Source organism: Staurois parvus, unplaced genomic scaffold (assembly GCF_062004578.1).
Source record: "Staurois parvus isolate SC_StPar_1 unplaced genomic scaffold, SC_StPar_1.0 ptg000038l, whole genome shotgun sequence".
NCBI classification, from domain to species: domain Eukaryota; kingdom Metazoa; phylum Chordata; class Amphibia; order Anura; family Ranidae; genus Staurois; species Staurois parvus.
Window position 1 is genome coordinate 2,000,960 of NW_028317834.1, and position 22,050 is coordinate 2,023,009.

At 45.7% G+C, this 22,050-nt stretch overlaps 1 protein-coding gene across 1 annotated transcript; it reads left to right on the forward strand.

Annotated features, from left to right (window-relative positions):
• Positions 1-2,537: 2,537 nt before the first annotated feature.
• LOC149470583 (uncharacterized) lies at positions 2,538-13,454 on the forward strand. The gene is made up of 2 exons (XM_089662467.1): positions 2,538-3,121; positions 11,676-13,454. Exon 2 carries the CDS (start codon positions 11,921-11,923, stop codon positions 13,319-13,321), a length of 1,401 nt encoding a protein of 466 aa, XP_089518593.1. The 5' UTR covers positions 2,538-3,121; positions 11,676-11,920; the 3' UTR covers positions 13,322-13,454.
• The last annotated feature ends 8,596 nt before the right edge of the window (positions 13,455-22,050 follow it).

Consider the following 22,050-nt stretch of genomic DNA (forward strand, 5'->3'; position numbering starts at 1 on the left):
GTCCTCCCTACTATCCCCCACACTGCCCCCTGTCCTCCCTACTGTCCCCCACAATGCCTCCTGTCCTCCCTACTGTCCAACACACTGCCCCCTGTCCTCCCTACTATCCCCCACACTGCCCCCTTTCCTCCCTACTATCCCCCACACTGCCCCCTGTCCTCCCTACTATCCCCCACACTGCCCCCTGTCCTCCCTACTATCCTCCACACTGCCCCCTGTCCTCCCTACTATCCTCCACAATGCCCCCTGTCCTCTCTACTGTCCCCCACACTGCCGTCTATCCTCCCTTCTGTCCCCCACACTGCCCCCTTTCCTCCTTACTGTCCCCCACACTGCCCCTTCTCCTCCCTACCGCCCCCCCCCCTGCCCCATCCTCTCTACTGTCCTCTGCTATGCCCCCTGTCCTTCCTACTGTATGTGGGCGGGGGGCTTATCGGAATCTAAAAGCCCCCCCATGTGAATGAGTATGGGGTACATGGTACTGCTACCCATTCACAAAAAATAAGTGTAGTGTAAATAATGACAGGAGACGGTCTGTGACAATTTCTTTATTAAAAATAACAATTTAAAAAAATGTCCCCCGAATAGATCCAACGTCAATCACGATGCCCGCCTCCATCGTTACCTGGAAAAAGGAAAAACGTGTGACTCCGGCTCCCGCCGTCTGACAGCTGCCCCCTCCATGACGGTTCTTATATGCAGTCATGACATCACATCTCTCCGCCTACAAGGCCTTGCTGGACACACAGCAAAAAGACACAAAAGATGCCCCTGGAAACGGTTTGGGAATTTCTCGGCTTATCCGTGTGTCTATGGGGCAATTGTTAGTGTTCAGATCTGCATTTTATACCAGATATTTATTTCCCCCCCAAACAATGATATATTTTCTGAAAGCAGAGACCCCGGAGATTAAATGGTGGCAGTTTACATTTGTTATGTGGCAAACTATTTGTGCGGCTGTTTATCAAATGCATATTTTCAGGGAAAGAAATCCATTGAAATGAATGTTAGTGTGCGCAAACTCCGTATAATGCCCAGTCATTGGTGAGATAGAAATGATGACATTGCATCGAGTAAACAGATACCAAACATGTCCAGACTACAAACTGTGCGCACCTATGACATGGCAAAGAACTATGGGGGCTGAAATCTGCCATAGGGGGCGCTCTCCAATCCTTTACAGGTCATCAGGTTTATATAACGTGTAGTAACCTGTGAATGATGGCCCTCGACTTATTCCTCTCACTCAGACGTGATGTGCCATGCAATGGCTGCTTACATACGCTTGTGTGCTCATTTACATTTGTTTGTATGTGCGGGGGAGGGGGAGGGGGGGGGTAACTATATACCAAGAGAGCTAACAAGTACTCTATGCAATAGTATCAAGCAGGTGACCAGACCTCTTCATGAAGACCTCAGGGGTCTATTAGACCCCCAATGTCTCCCCTGCCCTCCACTGCTACTAATCCAAGACCTCCTCATGAAGACCTCAGGAGTCTATTAGACCCCCAGTGTCTCCCCTGCCCTCCACTGCTACTAAGCCAAGACCTCTTCATGAAGACCTCAGGAGTCTATTAGACCCCCAGTGTCTCCCCTGCCCTCCACTGCTACTAACCCAAGACCTCGTCATGAAGACCTCAGGGGTCTATTAGACCCCCAATGTCTCCCCTGCCCTCCACTGCTACTAATCCAAGACCTCCTCATGAAGACCTCAGGAGTCTATTAGACCCCCAGTGTCTCCCCTGCCCTCCACTGCTACTAAGCCAAGACCTCCTCATGAAGACCTCAGGGGTCTATTAGACCCCCAGTGTCTCCCCTGCCCTCCACTGCTACTAACCCAAGACCTCGTCATGAAGACCTCAGGAGTCTATTAGACCCCCAGTGCCTCCCCTGCCCTCCACTGCTACTAACCCAAGACCTCTTCATGAAGACCTCAGGAGTCTATTAGACCCCCAATGCCTCCCCTGCCCTCCTCTGCTACTAACCCAAGACCTCGCCATGAAGACCTCAGGAGTCTATTAGACCCCCAATGTCTCCCCTGCCCTCCACTGCTACTAACCCAAGACCTCTTCATGAAGACCTCAGGAGTCTATTAGACCCCCAATGCCTCCCCTGCCCTCCTCTGCTACTAACCCAAGACCTCTTCATGAAGACCTCAGGGATCTATTAGACCCCCAATGTCTCCCCTGCCCTCCACTGCTACTAACCCAACTACAGCAGTCGGGAATGGCGGCTCTGAACCTGGAAGTGACAGAATGTTTGTCATTTCGGGGTTCAGTCATCACAGATGAGATCGGGGGATCAGATCCTCTCCAAGCTCCTCCTGCTTAGTAAGCTGAAGTGGTTTACCGATGTTCCTCTGTCCTGGACATCCTGGAGGAAACACAGCAGGCACCAGCAGGGGGGAGGGGCGGCACATTCTCTGTACTGTAAAGTGATTGGCTGCTTCTACAACTGCCCGGATCAATTTTACATGACCGCTGGCTGAAATAATAATACAAACCTCCTTTGTGTTTAACCCCTTGAATACCAGAAGGATAAGAAATGTACCTTAGTAGACGAGGGGTCGGGTAATGAGGTGAAGCTCTCCTGACTTCCATCAGCCAATCATGTGGAAGCAAAATTGCATTTTTTACATTTTCTTTGCATGTGATTGGATATTCTTTGTAAAGTCAGATTTCACCGCATTCATTAAGCTCCGGGGGAAAGTTCTGTGAAAAGTGTAAAGTGAACAGCCTAGTTGTATTTAGTAAATCCCCCCTCTGTCTGTACACTGAACTGTCCGGAATGCAGGTCTGGGGCCAATAATGATGCAGACAGCTGACATACATGACATGGATCCTAATACCCCTCCCCCTCCTCTCCCACCCTACTTAATATAGACCAGCAGACTAGAATATCCTCCTGCGCCCCCCTGCACGCTGACACAGGATGGGGGATGGTGTGGGACAAGGCAGAGGGGGGGCATGTTCTCATGGAAGATGACTGAATGAGATTTTGAGCTTCACCCTTGTCTTTGCTGGTACATGGAAGATCACTTGGTGGTGGTAATGGAGCTGAACCCGGCAATGAAGCAGATCTACAGTACAGCTACCATTACTGGTCCCTCAATGGTCCCAAGGTCAGTGCAGATCTCCATAATGTTCCTCTGTGCCCCCCACCAACTTCCTTCTAACCCCCTCAACAGAGCTACGACCTTCTTTTAGTTTTGTGTTAATTAGACCTCAGCAGGCAGTTATCACCGACAATCTGTCCAAGAGTTCCCTTTATTGTCCCAGCACCTCAATGCATCCTTTGACCCCCCCCACCCTAGTAAAACAGTCCCAGCACACAGCTAACCCTTTGATCGTCCCTCATGTTAACCCCTTCCTGCCCAGTGTCATTAGCACAGTGTCAGTGCTTTTTTTTTTAGCACTGACACTGTATTGGTGTCACTGGGGATGTCAGTGACACCAAGTCAGTTTCCCCCAGTGTCAGAACTCCCATGCCAAAATGAAAAAAAATGGTGTGGGGGCCCCACAGAATCCATACCAGACCCTTATCCTAGCATGCAGCCCGGCAGGTCAGGAAAGGGGAGGGGGACGAGCGAGTGCCCCCCCCCTGTGCCATATCAGGCCACATGCCCTCAACATGGGGGGTGCTTTGGGGCAGGGGGGCTCCCATCATCTGAAACAGAGCCTTTTTTTAAATTTTACTGGTGCTGCAGCAGCAGTGGCGGTGATGGCGGACATCGTGATTGGTGTTGGATCTACTGCGGGGGACATTCTTTTAGTTTTTTCTTTAATAGAGGACTTGTCACAGACCCTGTCCTGTCTTTTTTCCCACTACACTTTTTGTTTTTTGTGAATGTGTAGCGGTACCATGTACCCCATACTCCTTCACATGGGGGGGCGGGATCTCGGGTCTCCCTTGTTAAAGGGGCCTTCCAGATTCTGATAAGCCCCCTGCCTGCAGACCCCCAAAACCACTGGCCAGGGTTGTAGAGAAGGGGCCCTTGTCCCCATCAACATGGGGACAAGGTGCTTTTGGGGGGAACCCCTCCTTCCCCAAAGGACCCCCCCATGTTGAGGGCATGTGGCCTGGTTTGGTTCAGGAGGGGGGCACTTGTTCCCCCCCTTTCCTGACCTTCTGGGCTGCATGCTCGAATAAGGGTCTGGTGTAGATTTGGGGGGACCCCCAAGCCATTTTTTATACAAATTTTGGCATGGGAGTTCCCCTCAAAATCCATACCAGACCTGAAGGGCTTGGTATGGATGGGAGGGGGGACCCCATGCTGTTTTTTAATTTTTTTAATTGCTGGCAATTCTTTTACATTCAGCTGTCAGTGGGGAACCCTGCAGACAGCTGAAACATTACCGCATGGTTGTCACTACTAAAATACCGCATGACTCCATCAAATACCTCCTGCAGTATTTTAGTGGAATTCACTTCTTCTGACCTCCGGAACAGATTAATTGGTTTTCAATGCATTCCTATGGGAAACCGCATTTCGGTTTATGAATTTTTTGCTATACAAAAAGTCCCGCAGAACGAATTAAATTCCTAAACCGAGGTATGCCTCTGTGTGTGTATATATATATATACAGTATGTGTGTATTTACATAGACATGGCTTAGTCTGTATATTCTAGGGACATGTGGTGTCAATTAGTCGTACGTTGGCTTGCACCCCTCCCCCGAGGTTGTATGAGGATAAGGTCTCACATGCATTTAGTACATAAAGGTTTAAGTATGTATAAGTTAGGAATGGAAGTCCTTTACACTGTAGTATTCCCTGATTAACATATTCAAATGAAAAAGGAGTTTACATTGAAATCCATCTATTGGCGTCTGTAATATGATGGGAGAAAGAAAGAAAAAAGAAGGAAAAAATACCTTCAAGGTTTGATCTAGTTCAGTGCCAGGTTATTGTTTGGGTCAAGGTCAGGGTCAAAGGTCAGTGTCAAAGGTCAGTGTCAAAGCTCAGGATTAAAAAAAACAATTGGTATCAGTGTCAGTTAGTGTCAGTTAGTGTCGGTGTGTTTTAGGTAAAAAAAAGACAAAAGCAAAATGCGCACCATTGTTTCTGGGCGGTACTGCGGGTACAGACAACAAATAACATACACATATATGGTGTCGCCGTAATCGTCAAGGGCTGGAGAATTTATTTTGGGTTGTTCTTTGGTGGTAGGTTATGGTAGTAACAAGAAACACACAGCTAACTAAAAAAAATATTTTTTTTTACTATTTTGGGCCAGTTTTCTTTTGATAATAAAAAAAAAATCAGGAGCTATCCATTACCATTTACCACCAAATGAAAGTGCGATTTGTCCTGAAAAAACCCGGTATATTCCACCCGGATGTACAAAGTAGTTGTGATGATACGGACGGTTTTACTATCACATGTCAACGTTGCATAATTCTGCCTCGGCATTTAGATTTGTTTTACCCTCAGGCATGAAGGGTTACAAAGAGGTTCTCACTCTTCCGGGTCCATTATTTCTGATTGAATTTGAAAGGTTCTAAGTGGATTGAACAGATTGTTTTTCAGGCCTATGAATTACGTGACAAAGTGCCTCCTTTCCATTATTGAAGCCCACTCCAGTAGTGAGCACTTCTTGGGCTTCTCATCATCAGGTTCCTGTGTCTCAGATCTGTAAGTCCTGCTCTTCAATGTATATGTCCTCTAAGTTTTACAAGGTCCATGTATCGGCCAGTTCATCCATTTTGTTCACCAACCTGCAAAACCTCTGCTGCAGCCAGAACTCATTTATTTAGTGGTGGAATCCCTACTGTCACTAAATGAGAGTTTTTGGTTTGGTGGCTAGGATACTGGAAGCCACCGCCATCCTAGCAACCGAGGAAGCTGTTCGGACCTTAGCAACCAATGATTGTCACAAAGCATCATTGGCTGTTACGTAGGTTTCACCATAACAACCCATGATGCAGTGCAAGTGCCTGCGTCTTAGCAACCAATAAGGTGGTGCCGCACAGTTCCACTGGTTGCTAGGACACAGGTGGCCAGGGTATGGGATTTAGCGATGAAGTAGTGACATTTAGACAATTTAGTCAATGACCTCACCTGGAAGCCCTTTATTTCACTTTCAGCTGTCAGCATGGGAAATGTCATTTGTGGACAGAATATGTTGGGATAGTCTTGGTGGTCCGTGTGTTTTCTTTGGCAAGTTGGAGGAACATAAAACACCGGATGCCATGATTATTATCTATGATGGGGTCTCTGTTGTTGGTTAGACTTTATCATGGTGTTTATTTTCTAGTTGACCTTTTTCTTGTAAATGAGTAACCAGACATACTATGTACCTCTTACTCATTTATGTAGGGGGGCAGATGTCTGGGGGCCCCTCTTACAAATCTTCCCTGCAGACCCTCACAACCACTCAGCTAGAATTGGGGGGAAGAGGCCTTGTCCCCATCAACATGGCTAGGTAGCCTGTGGTACCCTTCTCATGTTGAGGGCATTTGGTCTGGTATGGGTTAGGTAGAGGGCTACCACTTGCTGACCCCATTTCCTGGCCAGCCAGGCTTCCTGCCTAGATATGGATTAGCTATGGATTTTGGGGAGTCAAGAATAAGGGTCGGGTATGAATGGTGAGAGGAATTCCAGCCACTTTGTATTGTTTCTCTCTGATTTTGTTTTTCTACATTCTACAGGTATGCCATTTGACAGGCAGGTCTGAAGCATTACTAAAGGATTTGTTTTTAATTAAAATAACACACATGGTACCCTTACCTGCTCCCTGCAATGGTACTGCACAGAGCAGCCCCAAACCTCCTCTTCTGGGGTCCCCTGCTGGATATTTTAAGCTCCTTTTCTTCAGTTTCTTCCCTGTAGCAAGCCGCTTGCTCTGGGGACTGGCATGTGGACTAGCTCCCCAGGGCCGGTCTGCGTGTGTCTATAGATATACACAGAGTGGCTCGGCCCCACCCCCTGCTCTCAGGATTTACCTGACAGTAGAAGGAGCCAATGGTTCCCACTGCTGCCCGATCCTCCTGTGAGAAGAGAAAGAAGGGAGAAGAACGGCAGTCGGGCTCAGTGCTGGATCAATGCAGGACTCAGGTAAGTGTTTGGTTGGGACACAGAAAGTGGCAGAACATTGTTTACCTTAATGTGGGGAATGCTTTAGGGAAGAAAAGATTTTATGTTCAGGGCCAGTTCCCACCATAACCACCTGCAGACCAGTGAGGTGCCCATACGTTGCCGGACCTTCGCTGGTGATACTGGGATGATGGCTGCAGCTGAAGAAGTCATCCCGGTGTTGTTTATTAGAGCCGAGGGTCTGCTTTCTTATAAAAGCAATCCAACCAGATAATTAGCCGCTGGATTGCTTTTACAAGCAACGGGAGGGGACCTCCCCCCTCCCACCACCTTCTGTGGCCTCTCCCCACCACCTTCTGTGGCCTCTCAGCCTCTCCTGTCCCATAGAAGCAAACAGAGGCCAGATTGGCCATGATGGCCTCCATGATGCAGGAAGATAGAAGTGATGAGCATTCATCCCTTCTGGTTTTCTGGAATATAAAATGGTAAGGCCCCTTTCACACCGGGTGGGCCCGTCAGCGGATCCTCTTGCTCAGCGGGGGATCTGTCTGCTGATCGCTGCTGGACAAATGGATGACAAGCCTGCGTCTGCTTCACTTATACAGAGCGGACATGGACACGCCCCGCTGTCCTCTATGGGCGGTCAGACTGCCATGTGATCCGATCCAATGGACAGGAGGGGAATGGATCCTCATCTGTCTCTTTTTGGTGGATCGGATCGGATGTCGGCGAGTGTAAAGGGACAAATATCCGTTTACATCTGCCGCTCCATAGAGGAGAATAGAGGTTCTGATCGGGTCCGGACCCAATCGGAACGTCCGTGTGAAAGGGGCCTAAAGTATCTGATTACACTGATCTTGGTGCGATCAGATGTTAAGGGCAGAGGAGAGATTTGGAGGCTAATACACCCCAGATCTCTCCATAAAGAGTACCTGTCACTGCCTATTGCTATCACAGGGGATATTTATATTTTCTGTGATACCAATAAAAGTCATCCAAAAAGAAATGTAAAGCAACAATGTCAACAAAATAAATGGAAAGAAATATGCAGCCCCCCTCCCCCCCCCGTGTTTGTGAGCAAAAGGTGAATGCACGAGACATGCCGCACGCTTTCAAACAGCGATGGTCCCACACATGTGAGGTAACGCCGTGAACATCAGATCGAGGGCAGTAATTCTAGTACTAGACCTCCTGTGTAAATCTAAAGTGGGGCCCTGTAAAGGCTTTTATAGCATCTCCTGTGGATAATGACATTTACCTCATTTGTGGCTGTTGCAGGCGTGCGCACTTTTAAAGAATGATACGTTTGGTATTTATTCACTCGCCGTAACATACATTGTTAAATTTATACCACGTGTAAAAAATTATAACACCCTTCATTTTATTCTCTAGGACCTCCGCTATAAAAAGTCTATAACGTTTGGGGCTCTAACTGATTTTCTAGCAAAAAATCTGATTGTGAAATGTAAATAAAAATGGTCAGAAAAGGCCTGATCTTCAAGTGGATACATTGCACAGGAACGTGCTGCGCATGCAATGCTCTGTGCGTTCCAGTGCGATTCACATGCTATCTGGGTGCAGTATGATTTCACACCATTCATTTGAATTGGCTGAAATGGCACCAGACCACAGCTAAAGTTGTGCTTGGACTACTTCACAAAACACACAGCAACCGGACCGCATGGAACGTCAGTACTTCTGTGCCATGCCATCCAGTGCAGGAAAATGCCCTGTGATTGTGGCCTGCGTTTGGGGTGTCGTTAGCATTGCACTGACACCAGGTGGGGGACACAAACATGGACCTCAGATTTCCCACATCACATTCTGGTGTCAACTGGCCCTCAGAACCACTCTAAACACATAAGCTTCATAGATATTGGGACACGATTGTCGGCACCATTAATCAAGCTTTTTTCAATGACATCAAACTGAACCCAAACCCCTTCACGCCTGAAGGTACAACAAATGTTCATGCCTAAGCACAATTTTGCAGCTTTGACATGCGTTAGTGAAACCGTCATCACAACTACTTTGTGCATCCAGTTGGTAAACATCTCCTGATTTTATTTTTATGTGATCAAAGGAAAACAGGCCCAAAATAGTGAAAATCATTTTTTCTAAAGTTAGCTGTATATTTCTTGCTGCTGCCATAACCTACCACCAAAGGACAACCCCCAACAATTCTCCTGCCCCCGACGATGGCAGCAATACCTCGTATGTGTATGTTAGTTGCTGTTTGTACCCGTAGTACAGCCCAGAAACAGTACTGCGCATTTTTCTTTACATTTTATTTTACCTACTAAAACACACCGACACTAACTGACACTGATACTAATTTACATAAATAAATAATCCCCCAAAATACTGACTCTGACCTTAACCTTTGACCCTGACCTTGACCCAAACACTAACCCTGGCACTGTCCAATATCAAACCTTCATATACGTATTTTTTATTTTTTTTTATTTTAAATTGCTGTTTATTATTATTAATATTATTATTGATTGATTTTTTTACAAACTGTTGTTTTTTTTTTCTCTGAGAGGAGAGACAATGTAAGAAAACACGTGGGGCGAGCTTCACAGTGACTCCTCATTGTGATAGCCAATCAGAGGCTCACAGCCATCAGGTGACCCAGAGTTGGGAGTTCTGAGTTTTGATCATTAGTATGGGACCCAGAGGTCTCAGTGAGACCCCCGCCTCTGTGCTGGGAGCTGGCCATACGGCGCGCTCCCACCACAAAGACAGATATGCAAATGCAGTGAGGAACAGAAGTATTTGAACCCCCTGCGATTCTGCAAGTTCTCCCACTTCTCCATCATGGAGGGTCTGACATTCACATTGGAGGGGATTCCCACTCTGAGGATAGAATTCAGGAGATCACATTGTATGATTTGTAAAGAATGTCTCGCACGGCTGAACAGAAGTATTTGAACCCCTGAGAAGATCCGTGTTAATATTTGGTACAGAAGCCTTTGTCTGCAATTACAGAGGTCAGACGTTTCTTGTAGTCTTTGGCCAGGTTTGCACTGCAACAGGGATTTTGGCCGACTCCTCCACACAGATCTCCTCTAGATCTGTCAGGTTTCGGGGCTGTCGCTGAGCAACACGGAGTTTCAGCTCCCTCCAAAGATGTTCTATTGGATTTAGGTGTGGAGACTGGCTAGGCCACTCCAGAGCCTTGATATGCTTCTTACGGAGCCACTCCTTGGTTCTCCTGGCTGTGTGCTTCGGGTCGTTGTCATGTTGGAAGACCCAGCCACGACCCATCTTCAATGCTCTGACTGAGGGAAGGAGGTTGTTGCTGAAAATCTCACAATAAATGGCCCCATTCATCCTCTCCTTAATACAGTGCAGTCGCCCTGTCCCCTTCGCAGAAAAGCACCCCCAAAGCATGATGTTACCACCCCCATGCTTCACAGTAGGGATGGTATTCTTCGGATGCAACTCATCCTTCTTTTTCCTCCAAACACGACGAGGGAAGTTTAGACCAAAAAGTTCTACTTTGGTCTCATCTGACCACATGACTTTCTCCCATGCCTCCTCTGGAACATCCAGATGGTCATTGGCAAACTTCAGACGGGCCTGGACATGTGATGACTTGAGCAGGGAAACCTTCCATGCAATGCATGATTGGAAACCATGACGGCGTAGTGTTCTACCGACAGTGACCTTTGAAACTGTGGTCCCAGTTCTCTTCATGTCATTGACCAGCTCTTCCCTTGTAGTTCTGGGCTGATTCCTCACCTTTCTTATCATCAGTGATACCCCACGAGGTGACATCTTGCATGGAGCCCCAGTCCGAGGGAGACTGACAGTTGTCTTTAGCCTCTTCCATTTTCTAACAATTGCTCCAACAGTTGATCTATTTTCACCAAGCTGCTTGGCAATTGCCCCGTAGCCCTTTCCAGCCTTGTGCAAGTCCACAATTTTGTCTCTGGTGTCTTTTAACAGCTTCTGGTCTTGCCCATGGCAGTAGTCGGCGTCTGACTGACTGTGGGGTGGACAGGTGTATTTAAAGAGCTCAGACAGGTGCTACTAAGTTAGATTAATGAGTGGAATAGAGGAGGACTTTTTAAAGGTGCAGTAACAGGTCTTTGACAGCCAGAATTCTTGCTGTTTCTTAGGTGTTCAAATACTTCTGTTCAGCCGTGCGAGACAAATACATTCTTTACAAATCATACAATGTGATCTCCTGAATTTTGTTTTTTAAATTCTGTCTCTCAGAGTGGGAATGCACCTACAATGTGAATGTCAGACCGTCCATGATTTCTAAGTGGGAGAACTTGCAAAATCACAGGGTGTTCAAATACTTCTGTCCCTCACTGTAAGATGGTAATGTGATGCAAGGTGTACTCCTATACTTTTGAATTTGAACATATTATTTTTCTATCCCAAGTGGACCATGATGGCTGTGAAAACCCAATAGCATAAGGCTGTTGTGCGCTATGTTACATGTTTCTGACTTTGGATGTGTTTCATTATCTGACAATGCATGTCGTGATACTGATTGTACTCAGATGTCAACTCTGGAATGTTTTGGATGTTTTCATAAATTTTCATTTTAATTAAAAAAATATAGAAAACATCTTTATTTAGCCCTTTATATAGAATTCTGACTTTTTTGTTTTTCTGTACAGGTGGATTGAAGAACCAAGTTTTCGGTCAAGCTGGTCTTCATAAGTACAACTCAGTCACATGGGAAACGAGCCATATGGATGTCTTAGGTGATGGAACGTCTTTATTGTAGTTCACTGGAGGATTCACACAGGACATGAGACGTATCAGTGTTCTCAATGTTGTTAATGGTTTGGATCCTCTTCAACATTGATCCACCCTCAGAGGACAACAGGAGAGAAGTCATTTCAGTGTTCTGGAAGTGACAATGGCTTTACAATGTAGTTCAACCCTTGCATCCATAACAATTATTTCAGAAGCTATTTCTTGTTTGGATTGTGATAAAGGTTTTACAATGAAGGCAAAACATATCACACACCAGAAGGGTCACACTGAAGAGAAACCTTTTCAGTGTTTTGAGTGCAACACAGTTTTTTCAACAAAGGGTAATCTTAACAAACACCAGAGGGTTCACACCGGAGGGAAGCCATATCAGTGTTCTGAATGTGATAAAACCTTTACATCGAAGGATCAACTTATCAAACACCAGAGGATTCATACTGGAGAGAAGACATATCGGTGTTCTGAATGTGATAAAGCTTTTACACACAAGTGTTATCTTATCACACACCAGAGGGTCCACACTAGAGAGAAGCCATATCAGTGTTCGGAATGTGATAAAGCTTTTACAATGAAAGGTAATCTTATGACACACCAGAGGATTCACACTGGAGAGAAGCCATATCAGTGTTCTCAATGTGATAAAGCTTTTACAATTAAATGTAATCTTATGACACACCAGAGGATTCACACTGGAGAGAAGTCATATCAGTGTTCTGAATGTGACAAAGCTTTTACACTGAAGTGCTATCTTATCACACACCAGAGAGTCCACACTAGAGAGAAGCCATATCAATGTTCTGAATGTGATAAAGCTTTTACAACAAAAGATTATCTTATGAAACACAAGAGGATTCACACAGGAGAGACGCCATATCAGTGTTCTGAATGTGATAAAGCTTTTACAGTGAAAGGTAATCTTATCACACACCAGAGGATTCACACTGGAGATAAGTCATATCAGTGTTCTGAATGTGACAAAGCTTTTATGCAGAAGTGCTATCTTATCGCACACCAGAGGAGTCACACTAGAGAGAAGCCATATCAATGTTCTGAATGTGATAAGACTTTTACAACGAAAGAGTATCTTATCAAACACAAGAGGATTCACACCGGAGAGAAGCCATATCAGTGTTCTGAATGTGATAAAGCTTTTACAATGAAGTCAAATCTTATCACACACAAGAGGATTCACACCGGAGAGAAGCCATATCAGTGTTTTGAATGTGATACAGCTTTTACAATGAAGTCAAGTCTTATCACACACAAGAGGATTCACACTGGAGAGAAGCCATATCAATGTTCTGAATGTAACAAAGCTTTCACAATGAAAGGTAATCTTATCACACACCAGAGGATTCACACTGGAGAGAAGCCATATCAGTGTTCTGAATGCAATACCACTTTTAGACAAGCGTCATCCCTTATCAGACACCAGATGATTCACACTGGAGAGAAGCCACATCAATGTTCTGAATGTGATAAAGCTTTTAAAACTAAATCAGAGCTTATCATACACAGGACAGTTCACACTGGAAAGCAGCTTTGAGTGTTCTGAATGTGATAAAATGTTTACAACCAAATGCAAACTTATCATACACCAGAATACTCACACTGGAGAAAGGCCATATCAGTGTTCTGAATGTGGCAAAGCTTTTGTATATAAGGAAAGCCTTATTATACACCAGAGGAGTCACACTGGAGAGAAGCCATATCACTGTTCTCAATGTGACAAATCTTTTAAACATAGAGAACAACTAAACACAAACAAGAGGGTCCACACCAGAGAAAAGCCGTAGCCGTGTTGTGAGTGTAACAGATTTTTTTACATAAGTCACAGCTGATCACACACCAGAGGATTCACAGGCTTCAGCTGCACCTTGTCCACGCCTCCCTTCACATATTCCACCTCCCCTCCACCTCCTCTCCAATGATCAATGCCTTATTTCCAGGTTCCTCCTCCTCTCATGGATGACAGCTTTACAGGTAGGACTGCAACAGGGACAACAGCCATTGAGAAATCTCTGTTCAGTGAGAAATCAAATTCCTAAGCTGGTGTAGGCCTTCCAACACCAATTCACTGCTCTTTGTTTGGGATGTGTTCAACAGTACCACTTACACCCAGCTGGCTGCTTGTGTTCCATCTTGTCCTGCCACAAGTCCAAGGGATTCCATCAGGAGAAGATTGGACTTCCTTATTATATTGTCTCTCTGTTCAGCTATTGCTCCTCTCCATAGACCGATCACATACTACGACTGCATCTTCTGGGGGACTGAAATTCCTCTGACTCGGGTTCTCTTCAATGACTGAATAGTCAATTCTCTTTTTTTGAGTAGATATTGTTTGTGAAGAACCCTTTTTTGACCCTAGAAACATTATGATGTTGACCCTAAAGTGTAACTACGGTTAGAATTAATATTTACATAAAGGGTGCAATCTGTCCTGAACCACTTATGGTGATGTCCCAGTTCAGCACATTACACCTTTAGGATTTGTAATCTACCCAAATGTATTATACATCAGTTTTTCATGTCAGAGGGCTTTAATGTGGTAGAAAATGTGGATACATATATTTTATTTGTTTTTCTAGGTAACACTTGTGATGTCACTACACTCCTAATGTAAATACGATGCAAAAGAATTCTGTTTTTGTTGCTTTTACAGTGTTCTCCTATGCAGCAATCTGTTAAAACATTGAAAGCCCGGGGGGGGGGGGGGGATGATTCCGGCTTGTGTGCTTAGTGCTGAATGCCGGCTGTTACAGAGCCTCCAACACCTGGATCTGGTAAGACCGGTGCCGCTTTAATATGGCCCTGGGACCAATAGCCACTATCCCAGCTGACACACAAGTGGTTGTTTTTCTGAGTCCTTCTTGTAACATTTTATGACTTGTTGATCCTGCCAGTAGAGCCGTTATTTTTCTAAACCATCCTAAAAATGGCAGCTGGAGGGGTTGAGACAAATCAAATAACACTGCTGGGGTGCATACAACTGTCAGCTTTTATTCATATGGTCTAAACCTTTGTAGAAAGGAACAAAACTGTTGCTGGAACTGCTTTACAAGTGTCAGTTGAAGTTGATTTGAATTTTTTTTGTCTCTTACTGAACCATTTGGCATGTTTAACCTTCTTCCTCTCCAGGCCATTCTCCAGTTTTCAGCACCGTGACATTTTGACTGACAATTACTTGGTCATGTAACACTGCACTTAAATTCATTTTATATCCGTGTTGTGATAGATAGACATTTCTTTTGCTGATATTTAATCATTACTGTTTTTTTTATTCTCTCTATGAAAAGAGGAAAATACTCTAAAACTTTACAAATAAATAATCTTCCTTCTTAAATGTAGGCCAAACTATATTACTCTACTTTTTTTTTTGGTAAAAAATATTTTATATTATTTAGTGTGTGTGAAAGTTATGGAGTCTCCAAACTATGGCAAATACACTGTATTTCAAGGTTACCAACCCAGATGTTCTGAAGGCCGGTCACATTTCTTGAGGTCCTAAAATGCCAGGACAGTACAAACACCCTCCAAATGACCCTTTTTTGGAAAGTAGACAATCCGGTGTCTTTAGTAAGAATTGTGGAGCACATGACCGGTAGAGCAGAGTTCAGAGTTAGACAAAGGGTTAAGTCTACACACAGGATGGGGGTGCAGTGTGGGGGCACAACTCTGGCTGGCAAAAGAGTTAACTACTTGCTGACCTTGCGGCCGGCCAGTTCTGGGAGAGCGTCATATGACGTCCTCCCAGAACGCGCTCTCCTGCGCGCCCCTGGGGGGGGGGGAAACCGGGCGATCTCCGTGATCGCTGTGTCATACGGACACAGCTGATCACGTGATGTGGTAAAAGGCCAATCACAGCGGCCTTTTACCACGTGATCAGCCATTTCCAATGACGCACTGATGACCGGGAAATGCAATTGCCGGTTCTCAGCTGCACTTTCCTCACACTGTCAGATTGTGAGGAAAGTACTGCCGAGAACCGGCAGTTGTAAGAGCGAGGATCGGCACCGATCAACAGGGCACTGATGATTAGTGCCCTGATCATCGGTGCCTAGCAGTGCCACCCACAAGTTCCGCCCACCTGTGCCCAGCAGTGCGTCCACTAACTCCGCCCACCTGTGCCCAGCAGTGTGCCCACTAACTCCACCCACCTGTGCCCACCAGTGCCACCCACCTCTGCCCACCAGTGCAGCCCAACAGTGCTGCCAGTCAGTGGCACCAGTCAGTGCCCAGCGGCTGTGCCAGTCAGTGCCCAGCAGTGATGCCAGTCAGTGCCACCTATCAAAGCAGTCTATCAGTACCCATCATCAGTGTCACCTATCAGTACCGCCTATCTGTGACACCTCATTAGTGCCGCCTATCAGTGCCGACTATCCGTGCCACCTCATCAGTGCTGCCTATCAGTGCTGTCTATCAGTGCCCTTCAGTGCTGCCTATCAGTGCCCATCAGTGCAGCCTATCAGTGCCCATCATTGCTGCCTCATCAACGCACATCAGTGAAGGAGAACAATTACCTGTTTGAAAAATTTTATAATAGAAACAAAGAAACTTTTTTATTTTTTGCAATTTTTGTGTTTATAGCGCAAAAAGTAAAGCGCCCAGCGGAGATTAAATACCACCAAAAGAAAACTCTATTTGTGAGAAAAAAATTATAAACATTTCATATGGGTACAATCTTGCATGACCGCGCAATTGTCAATCAAAGTGCGACAGCGCTGAAAGCTGAAAATTGGCCTGGTAAAGAAAGGGGTATAAGTGCCCGGTAGGCAAGTAGTTAAATCCATAGCACAGGGTTGGCAGAATTCCAGCAGACAAAAGGTTAAGTCCCTAACACAGTCTGGGTACACAGCAGAGGGGCAGAACTGCAGCAGACAAAGGGTTAAATCCTCAACACAGGGTTGGCATACCACAGGAATGGCAGAACTCCAGCAAAGTGTTAAATCCTCAGCACAGGGTTGGCATACCACAGGAATGGCAGAACTCCAGCAGACAAAGGGTTAAATCCTCAGCACAGGGTTGGCACAAAGCAGGAATGGCAGAACTCCAGCAGACAAAGGGTTAAATCCTCAGCACAGGGTTGGCACAAAGCAGGGATGGCAGAACTCCGGCAGACAAAGGGTTAAATCCTAAGCACAGGGTTGGCACACAGCAGGGATGGAAGAACTCCAGCAGACAAAGGGTTAAATCCTCAGCACAGGATTAGCACATAGCAGGAATGGCAGAACTCCAGCAGACAAAGGGTTAATTCCAGCACAGGGTTGGCACACAGCAGGGATGGAAAAACTCCAGCAGACAAAGGGTTAAATCCTCAGCACAGGGTTGGCACACAGCAGGGATGGCAGAACTCCGGTAGACAAAGGGTTAATTCCAGCACAAAGGGCAAAAGGTTCAGGCAGAATAGGGATTGGTCCAGCATGCAGGACAAAGGGTCCAGGCAGAGCAGGGTTAATCCAACACAGAGAGTACAGCCAGAGGTATGGTCTCCAGGAAAGGGTTGTGGGGTCTGGCCACAGCTCAGAAGCAAAGAACAAAAGAAAGGAGCGCACAAACCTTGCGCATTACCTCAATAAACAATTCATGTATTTATTAATAAGTTATACTCACAAGAGTAGCAGTACAAAAGGCATATAACATCCAACACCAACGCAGGGTGAGACCACACGTGCGAGTTCCATCCAGAAGGGAGATAAACTCTTGCTCAACTCACGCATTTCGAGGGGAGATCCCTTCTTCATCAGAGCTTAAACGTCTGCAAACGGTTTGCAGGAATAATTCATTTTCAGTGGTCAAAAGATAACTGACAGCCTCTCAGTTGAGTGTTTTCTGAGTCTTCATTCATAGGAGGAATTTAGCCGCTGTGTGTCAGGATTTCAGTGTTTACATCAAAACAGAGGCAAAACTTTTAGGATTTAATTTCCTGAAAATGGACGGTGCCTAAAATATGTACAAAGTATAAAAAGTTACAGAAAATACAAGAAATACAAGAAGACACACAAATGACTATTCACTATAAAATAAAAGGAAATAAAACTTTTACCGAGAATTATCCTGTGACTGGAGCAAGTCAGAGAAAGTTCACAATCCGATAGTCGATAGAACCGGCTCCATACGAATCACCATGTCCACCTCAAGTCCTCAATTTATGGGAATATGGACGTGGGTGGGACATTAGTCCTTGGCCAATCAACCCTGGAGGGTGTTCCCGTACCAGCCCACAGGACGTTCTGGGTGCTGAAATGCCCAAAGTCGATTGGATCAGGAACGGTTTGATTCACCAAGTCGGGGATTGAATTTCCGACACCAGTGCATCAGTCCGATCGCAACAGTATCAATCACTGTTCAGCTGTCACAATCCGGCACCATATAACCATTTCCTGCATTTCTCTGGCATTCTACATAGTCCACAAATACAGTTTTACATGCAGATGTAGCCCACAGAGTGTCCAATCAGAAGGAAGTATTTTCATCTCTCTGCAACTAATATTTTAGCTTTTATGAGAGATGAAACATTCCCCTTTGATCTGTGTATATACGTCAGAGCTCCCCAGACAGATCGGAGCCCCCCTGGTCTCCTGCAGCCAAAATGTCTGGAGTTCTTCTTTTATACCTCAGGAAGGTGGCAAAGTCTGATTATATATAGGTGACAAATCTTATTGGCACTTAGGTGTCACTTCCAGCCTGAGGAAGCTGCTCTGTCTTTTCAGATACTAATGGGTGGGCACATGTCTCTGAGTACCTATGACTGAATATATGACTGAATACATCTTTAATGACAAGGAATGAAACTAAATGTACGATTACATATTGCTACAGATCACATCTCAGCTACTCACATCTGTACATTTATGTCCCACCCTTCCTTACACTCACAGAAGGTGGTCAGAAGGTGATAATCCATTCTTAACTTCCTCCCAGCTCTCACTCCTGGATGGATGGATGGACGGATGGATGGATGGATGGATGGACGGACGGATGGATGGATGGATGGGGGTACTTTATGACCAGCTTGTTACTCTCAAGCCTTCGCTCATGATTCCTCAGTTTGAGAAATGTTTACAAAGAGAAGACCGCGCCCCTCTGATTAATAAACTATTAACTATATGACTGTGTAACGTGAAATATAATTACAATCCAGATTAATTAAATATAATTTGCTGTGAAATAATCTAAATAAAACAATGAATAGCGCAATAGTAAATATATAACCATAAAAAATATATATAAAACTCAAACAAATTTTGGAAATAAAAATAAAAAATTATAAAAAAGTGAAATAAAATAAAAAATGAAAGTGAATAAAAAATGTCCAAATATGAAGTGTTCACGTCGCTGTTTAAATCTCGGCTTCAGTTCTGACCCCCTTATGTGCTCAGCGAATCCTAGCCGAATCCTAGCCGAATGTTAGCCGAATCCTAGCCAAATGTTAGCCAAATCCTAGCCGAATGTTAGCCGAATCCTAGCCGAATGTTAGCCGAATCCTAGCCGAATGTTAGCCGAATCCTAGGCAAGCCAAGCATATGATCCAATTACACGATGACTTCTATTCTGTGGTTGGATCCTTCAGAAGGACAAGGACTCTGGAAGTCCCTCTATATTCCTGGATACATCCCTGTAATAGTGCTGGTGTGAATAGAAGGATCTTCCCTCCGTATAGTGCAGGATTCCTCTCCTTCCCTCTACTTCTCTCCTCCGTATAGTGCAGGATTCCTCTCCTTCCCTCTACTTCTCTCCTCCGTATAGTGCAGGATTCCTCTCCTTCCCTCTACTTCTCTCCTCCGTATAGTGCAGGATTCCTCTCCTTCCCTCTACTTCTCTCCTCCGTATAGTGCAGGATTCCTCTCCTTCCCTCTACTTCTCTCCTCCGTATAGTGCAGGATTCCTCTCCTTCCCTCTACTTCTCTCCTCCGTATAGTGCAGGATTCCTCTCCTTCCCTCTACTTCTCTCCTCCGTATAGTGCAGGATTCCTCTCCTTCCCTCTACTTCTCTCCTCCGTATAGTGCAGGATTCCTCTCCTTCCCTCTACTTCTCTCCTCCGTATAGCAGTAAGAAGAGACAAGATATATATAGAGCCTCATCCTGTAATAGATGTATTATGTGCCCCTCCCCAGAGATGGACCCCATGATGGATCACATGATGGATCATATGTAACAATTACAAACCGCTGTGTGTAACCATCCTTCTCTGTGTGTCAGCCGCACACAGGCTTTACTCGCCTTTCTGAAGTCAGGTACGTGGTGACGTCAAAGCTCCTCCCCTACGCGTGTCGCCACAGGGTCACGTGGCTTCATCTGGGGGATATGATCCTCCTTAGTTTACCCCAAATTCACTCTCATGGATGGATGGATGGACGGACGGATGGATGGATGGATGGATGGATAGGGGTACTTTATGACCAGCTTGTTATTCTCAAGCCTTCATTCATGATTCCTCCTTAGTTTACCCCAAATTCACTTGGATGGATGGATAGATGGACGGATGGATGGATGGACGGATGGATGGATTGATGGAAGTATGTATGGATGGAAGGTTGGATGGATGGAAGATTGGACGGATGGATGGACAAATGAATGGACGGACGGATGAAAAATGCAAACTAAAAAATCCCCCAATAGCGTGATGCGGCTACAAAATGTTTCCTCCTCCAGCGACGCTCCCGATCCTCTCACATTATAACACGGAATAGAAAGCCTTCTTGTATAGAAATCACGACTCCACAAACCTGATTGGAACAATCAATTCTCAGCATTTGGAGAATGTGGATCCAAACGTTGTTGTCACAGAAGATGTGAGCACGCTGGAGGATGTATGATGTTTGAGTTACAGATCTATAATATTTTATTCACAATTTTTGGAACATTAGATTGTCCAATCAGATTGTGCCGTGTACGGTCCCCTTCCATCACCCAGAGTCTCTATGAAGCCTGAACACAGGCCCCTCCCATTCTGTCATCATTCCATTACCATCCCCTGCACCGAAATGGGGGGCGTCCAGCAGGCGGTACTGCTTACCACAGGACATGTCTTTTCTTCCAGTGACACCACCAACATAGGACATTTCTTTCCTTCCAGTGAAACCACCAACACAGGACATTTCTTTCCTTCCAGTGACACCACCAACACAGGACATTTCTTTCCTTCCAGTGACACCACCAACACAGGACATTTCTATCCTTCTAGTGACACCACCAACACAGGACATTTCTATCCTTCCAGTGACACCACCAACACAGGACATTTATTTCCTTCCAGTGACACCACCAACACAGGACATTTCTATCCTTCCAGTGACACCAACACAGGACATTCTTTCCTTCCAGTGACACCACCAAAACGGGACATTTCTTTCTGCTGGTTGTCTCTCTGTGGAAACCAATCATTCCCATCCAGGACTCTCTGGGTTTTCTCTATGGAAGAAACAAATACAGAGAGAGGTGGGCTGAGAGAGAACTCCGCTTCTTTCAGTGTTTAGTCCCCGGTCACATGGGGTGTCACTCGGCATGCCATTTCCATGCTATGCTTCTTGTAGATCACAAGTCGCCCCCTACTGCCCACAATGACGGGTCATATCGGGGGGTGTGACTTGGTGGGAGTCGCAGCGATTTCTAAAGTCGTCCCTGCACTACTATTGGTGGGATTGGCATAGACATCGGTGTCACTCCTGAAATCGGCATTTCCCCCGACTTGGAAATCGTACGACTTCACTGTAAGCTGGATGTGACCGGGGGGTTAGAGGACAAAACCGGGAACTCCACAAATGAGGCGTCCCACCATGATTAGTGACACCATCTTTCCTTCTTTCTCTTTCCCTCTCAATTCAATGAGCTTTATTGGCAGGAACAAATGACATTGTAGCATTGCCAAAGCAGTTTGTATGGGAAGAGGGGAAATATAAAGGGGGAGGGGTCCATGGGAAGGATTATGAAGTCCTCAGTGTTTCATGTCCCTCTCAGTCTGTGGCATGGTGTCACATGTGGTGCAGCTATTTCCCCCATTGGCTCCTCTTCTCCCAGTAGAATTTGGAGTTTCCTCCTTTCTTCTATAGAAGTGAAGTCTGGGATGAGAGCGGAGAGTCTCTGGAAGTGAGTGTCCCTCACTGATGAGTACTTGGGGCCCCGTACTGTCCTCCTCCCTCTCTCCCCCAGGTCCCAGAGGATGGCGGCCCATTCACAAAGTGCAGTGCGATTGGCCCATGAGCAGGAGGAAACCGGCTGTGGGAAGTCATGAGAAACGTGCAGTTCCTGGTGTGACCGGAGCCTGACTGGGAAAA

Bases quoted from the DNA above. Each gene is read 5' to 3' on its own strand.
- LOC149470583 (XM_089662467.1), top strand. From the start codon at position 11,921: ATGGCTTTACAATGTAGTTCAACCCTTGCATCCATAACAATTATTTCA.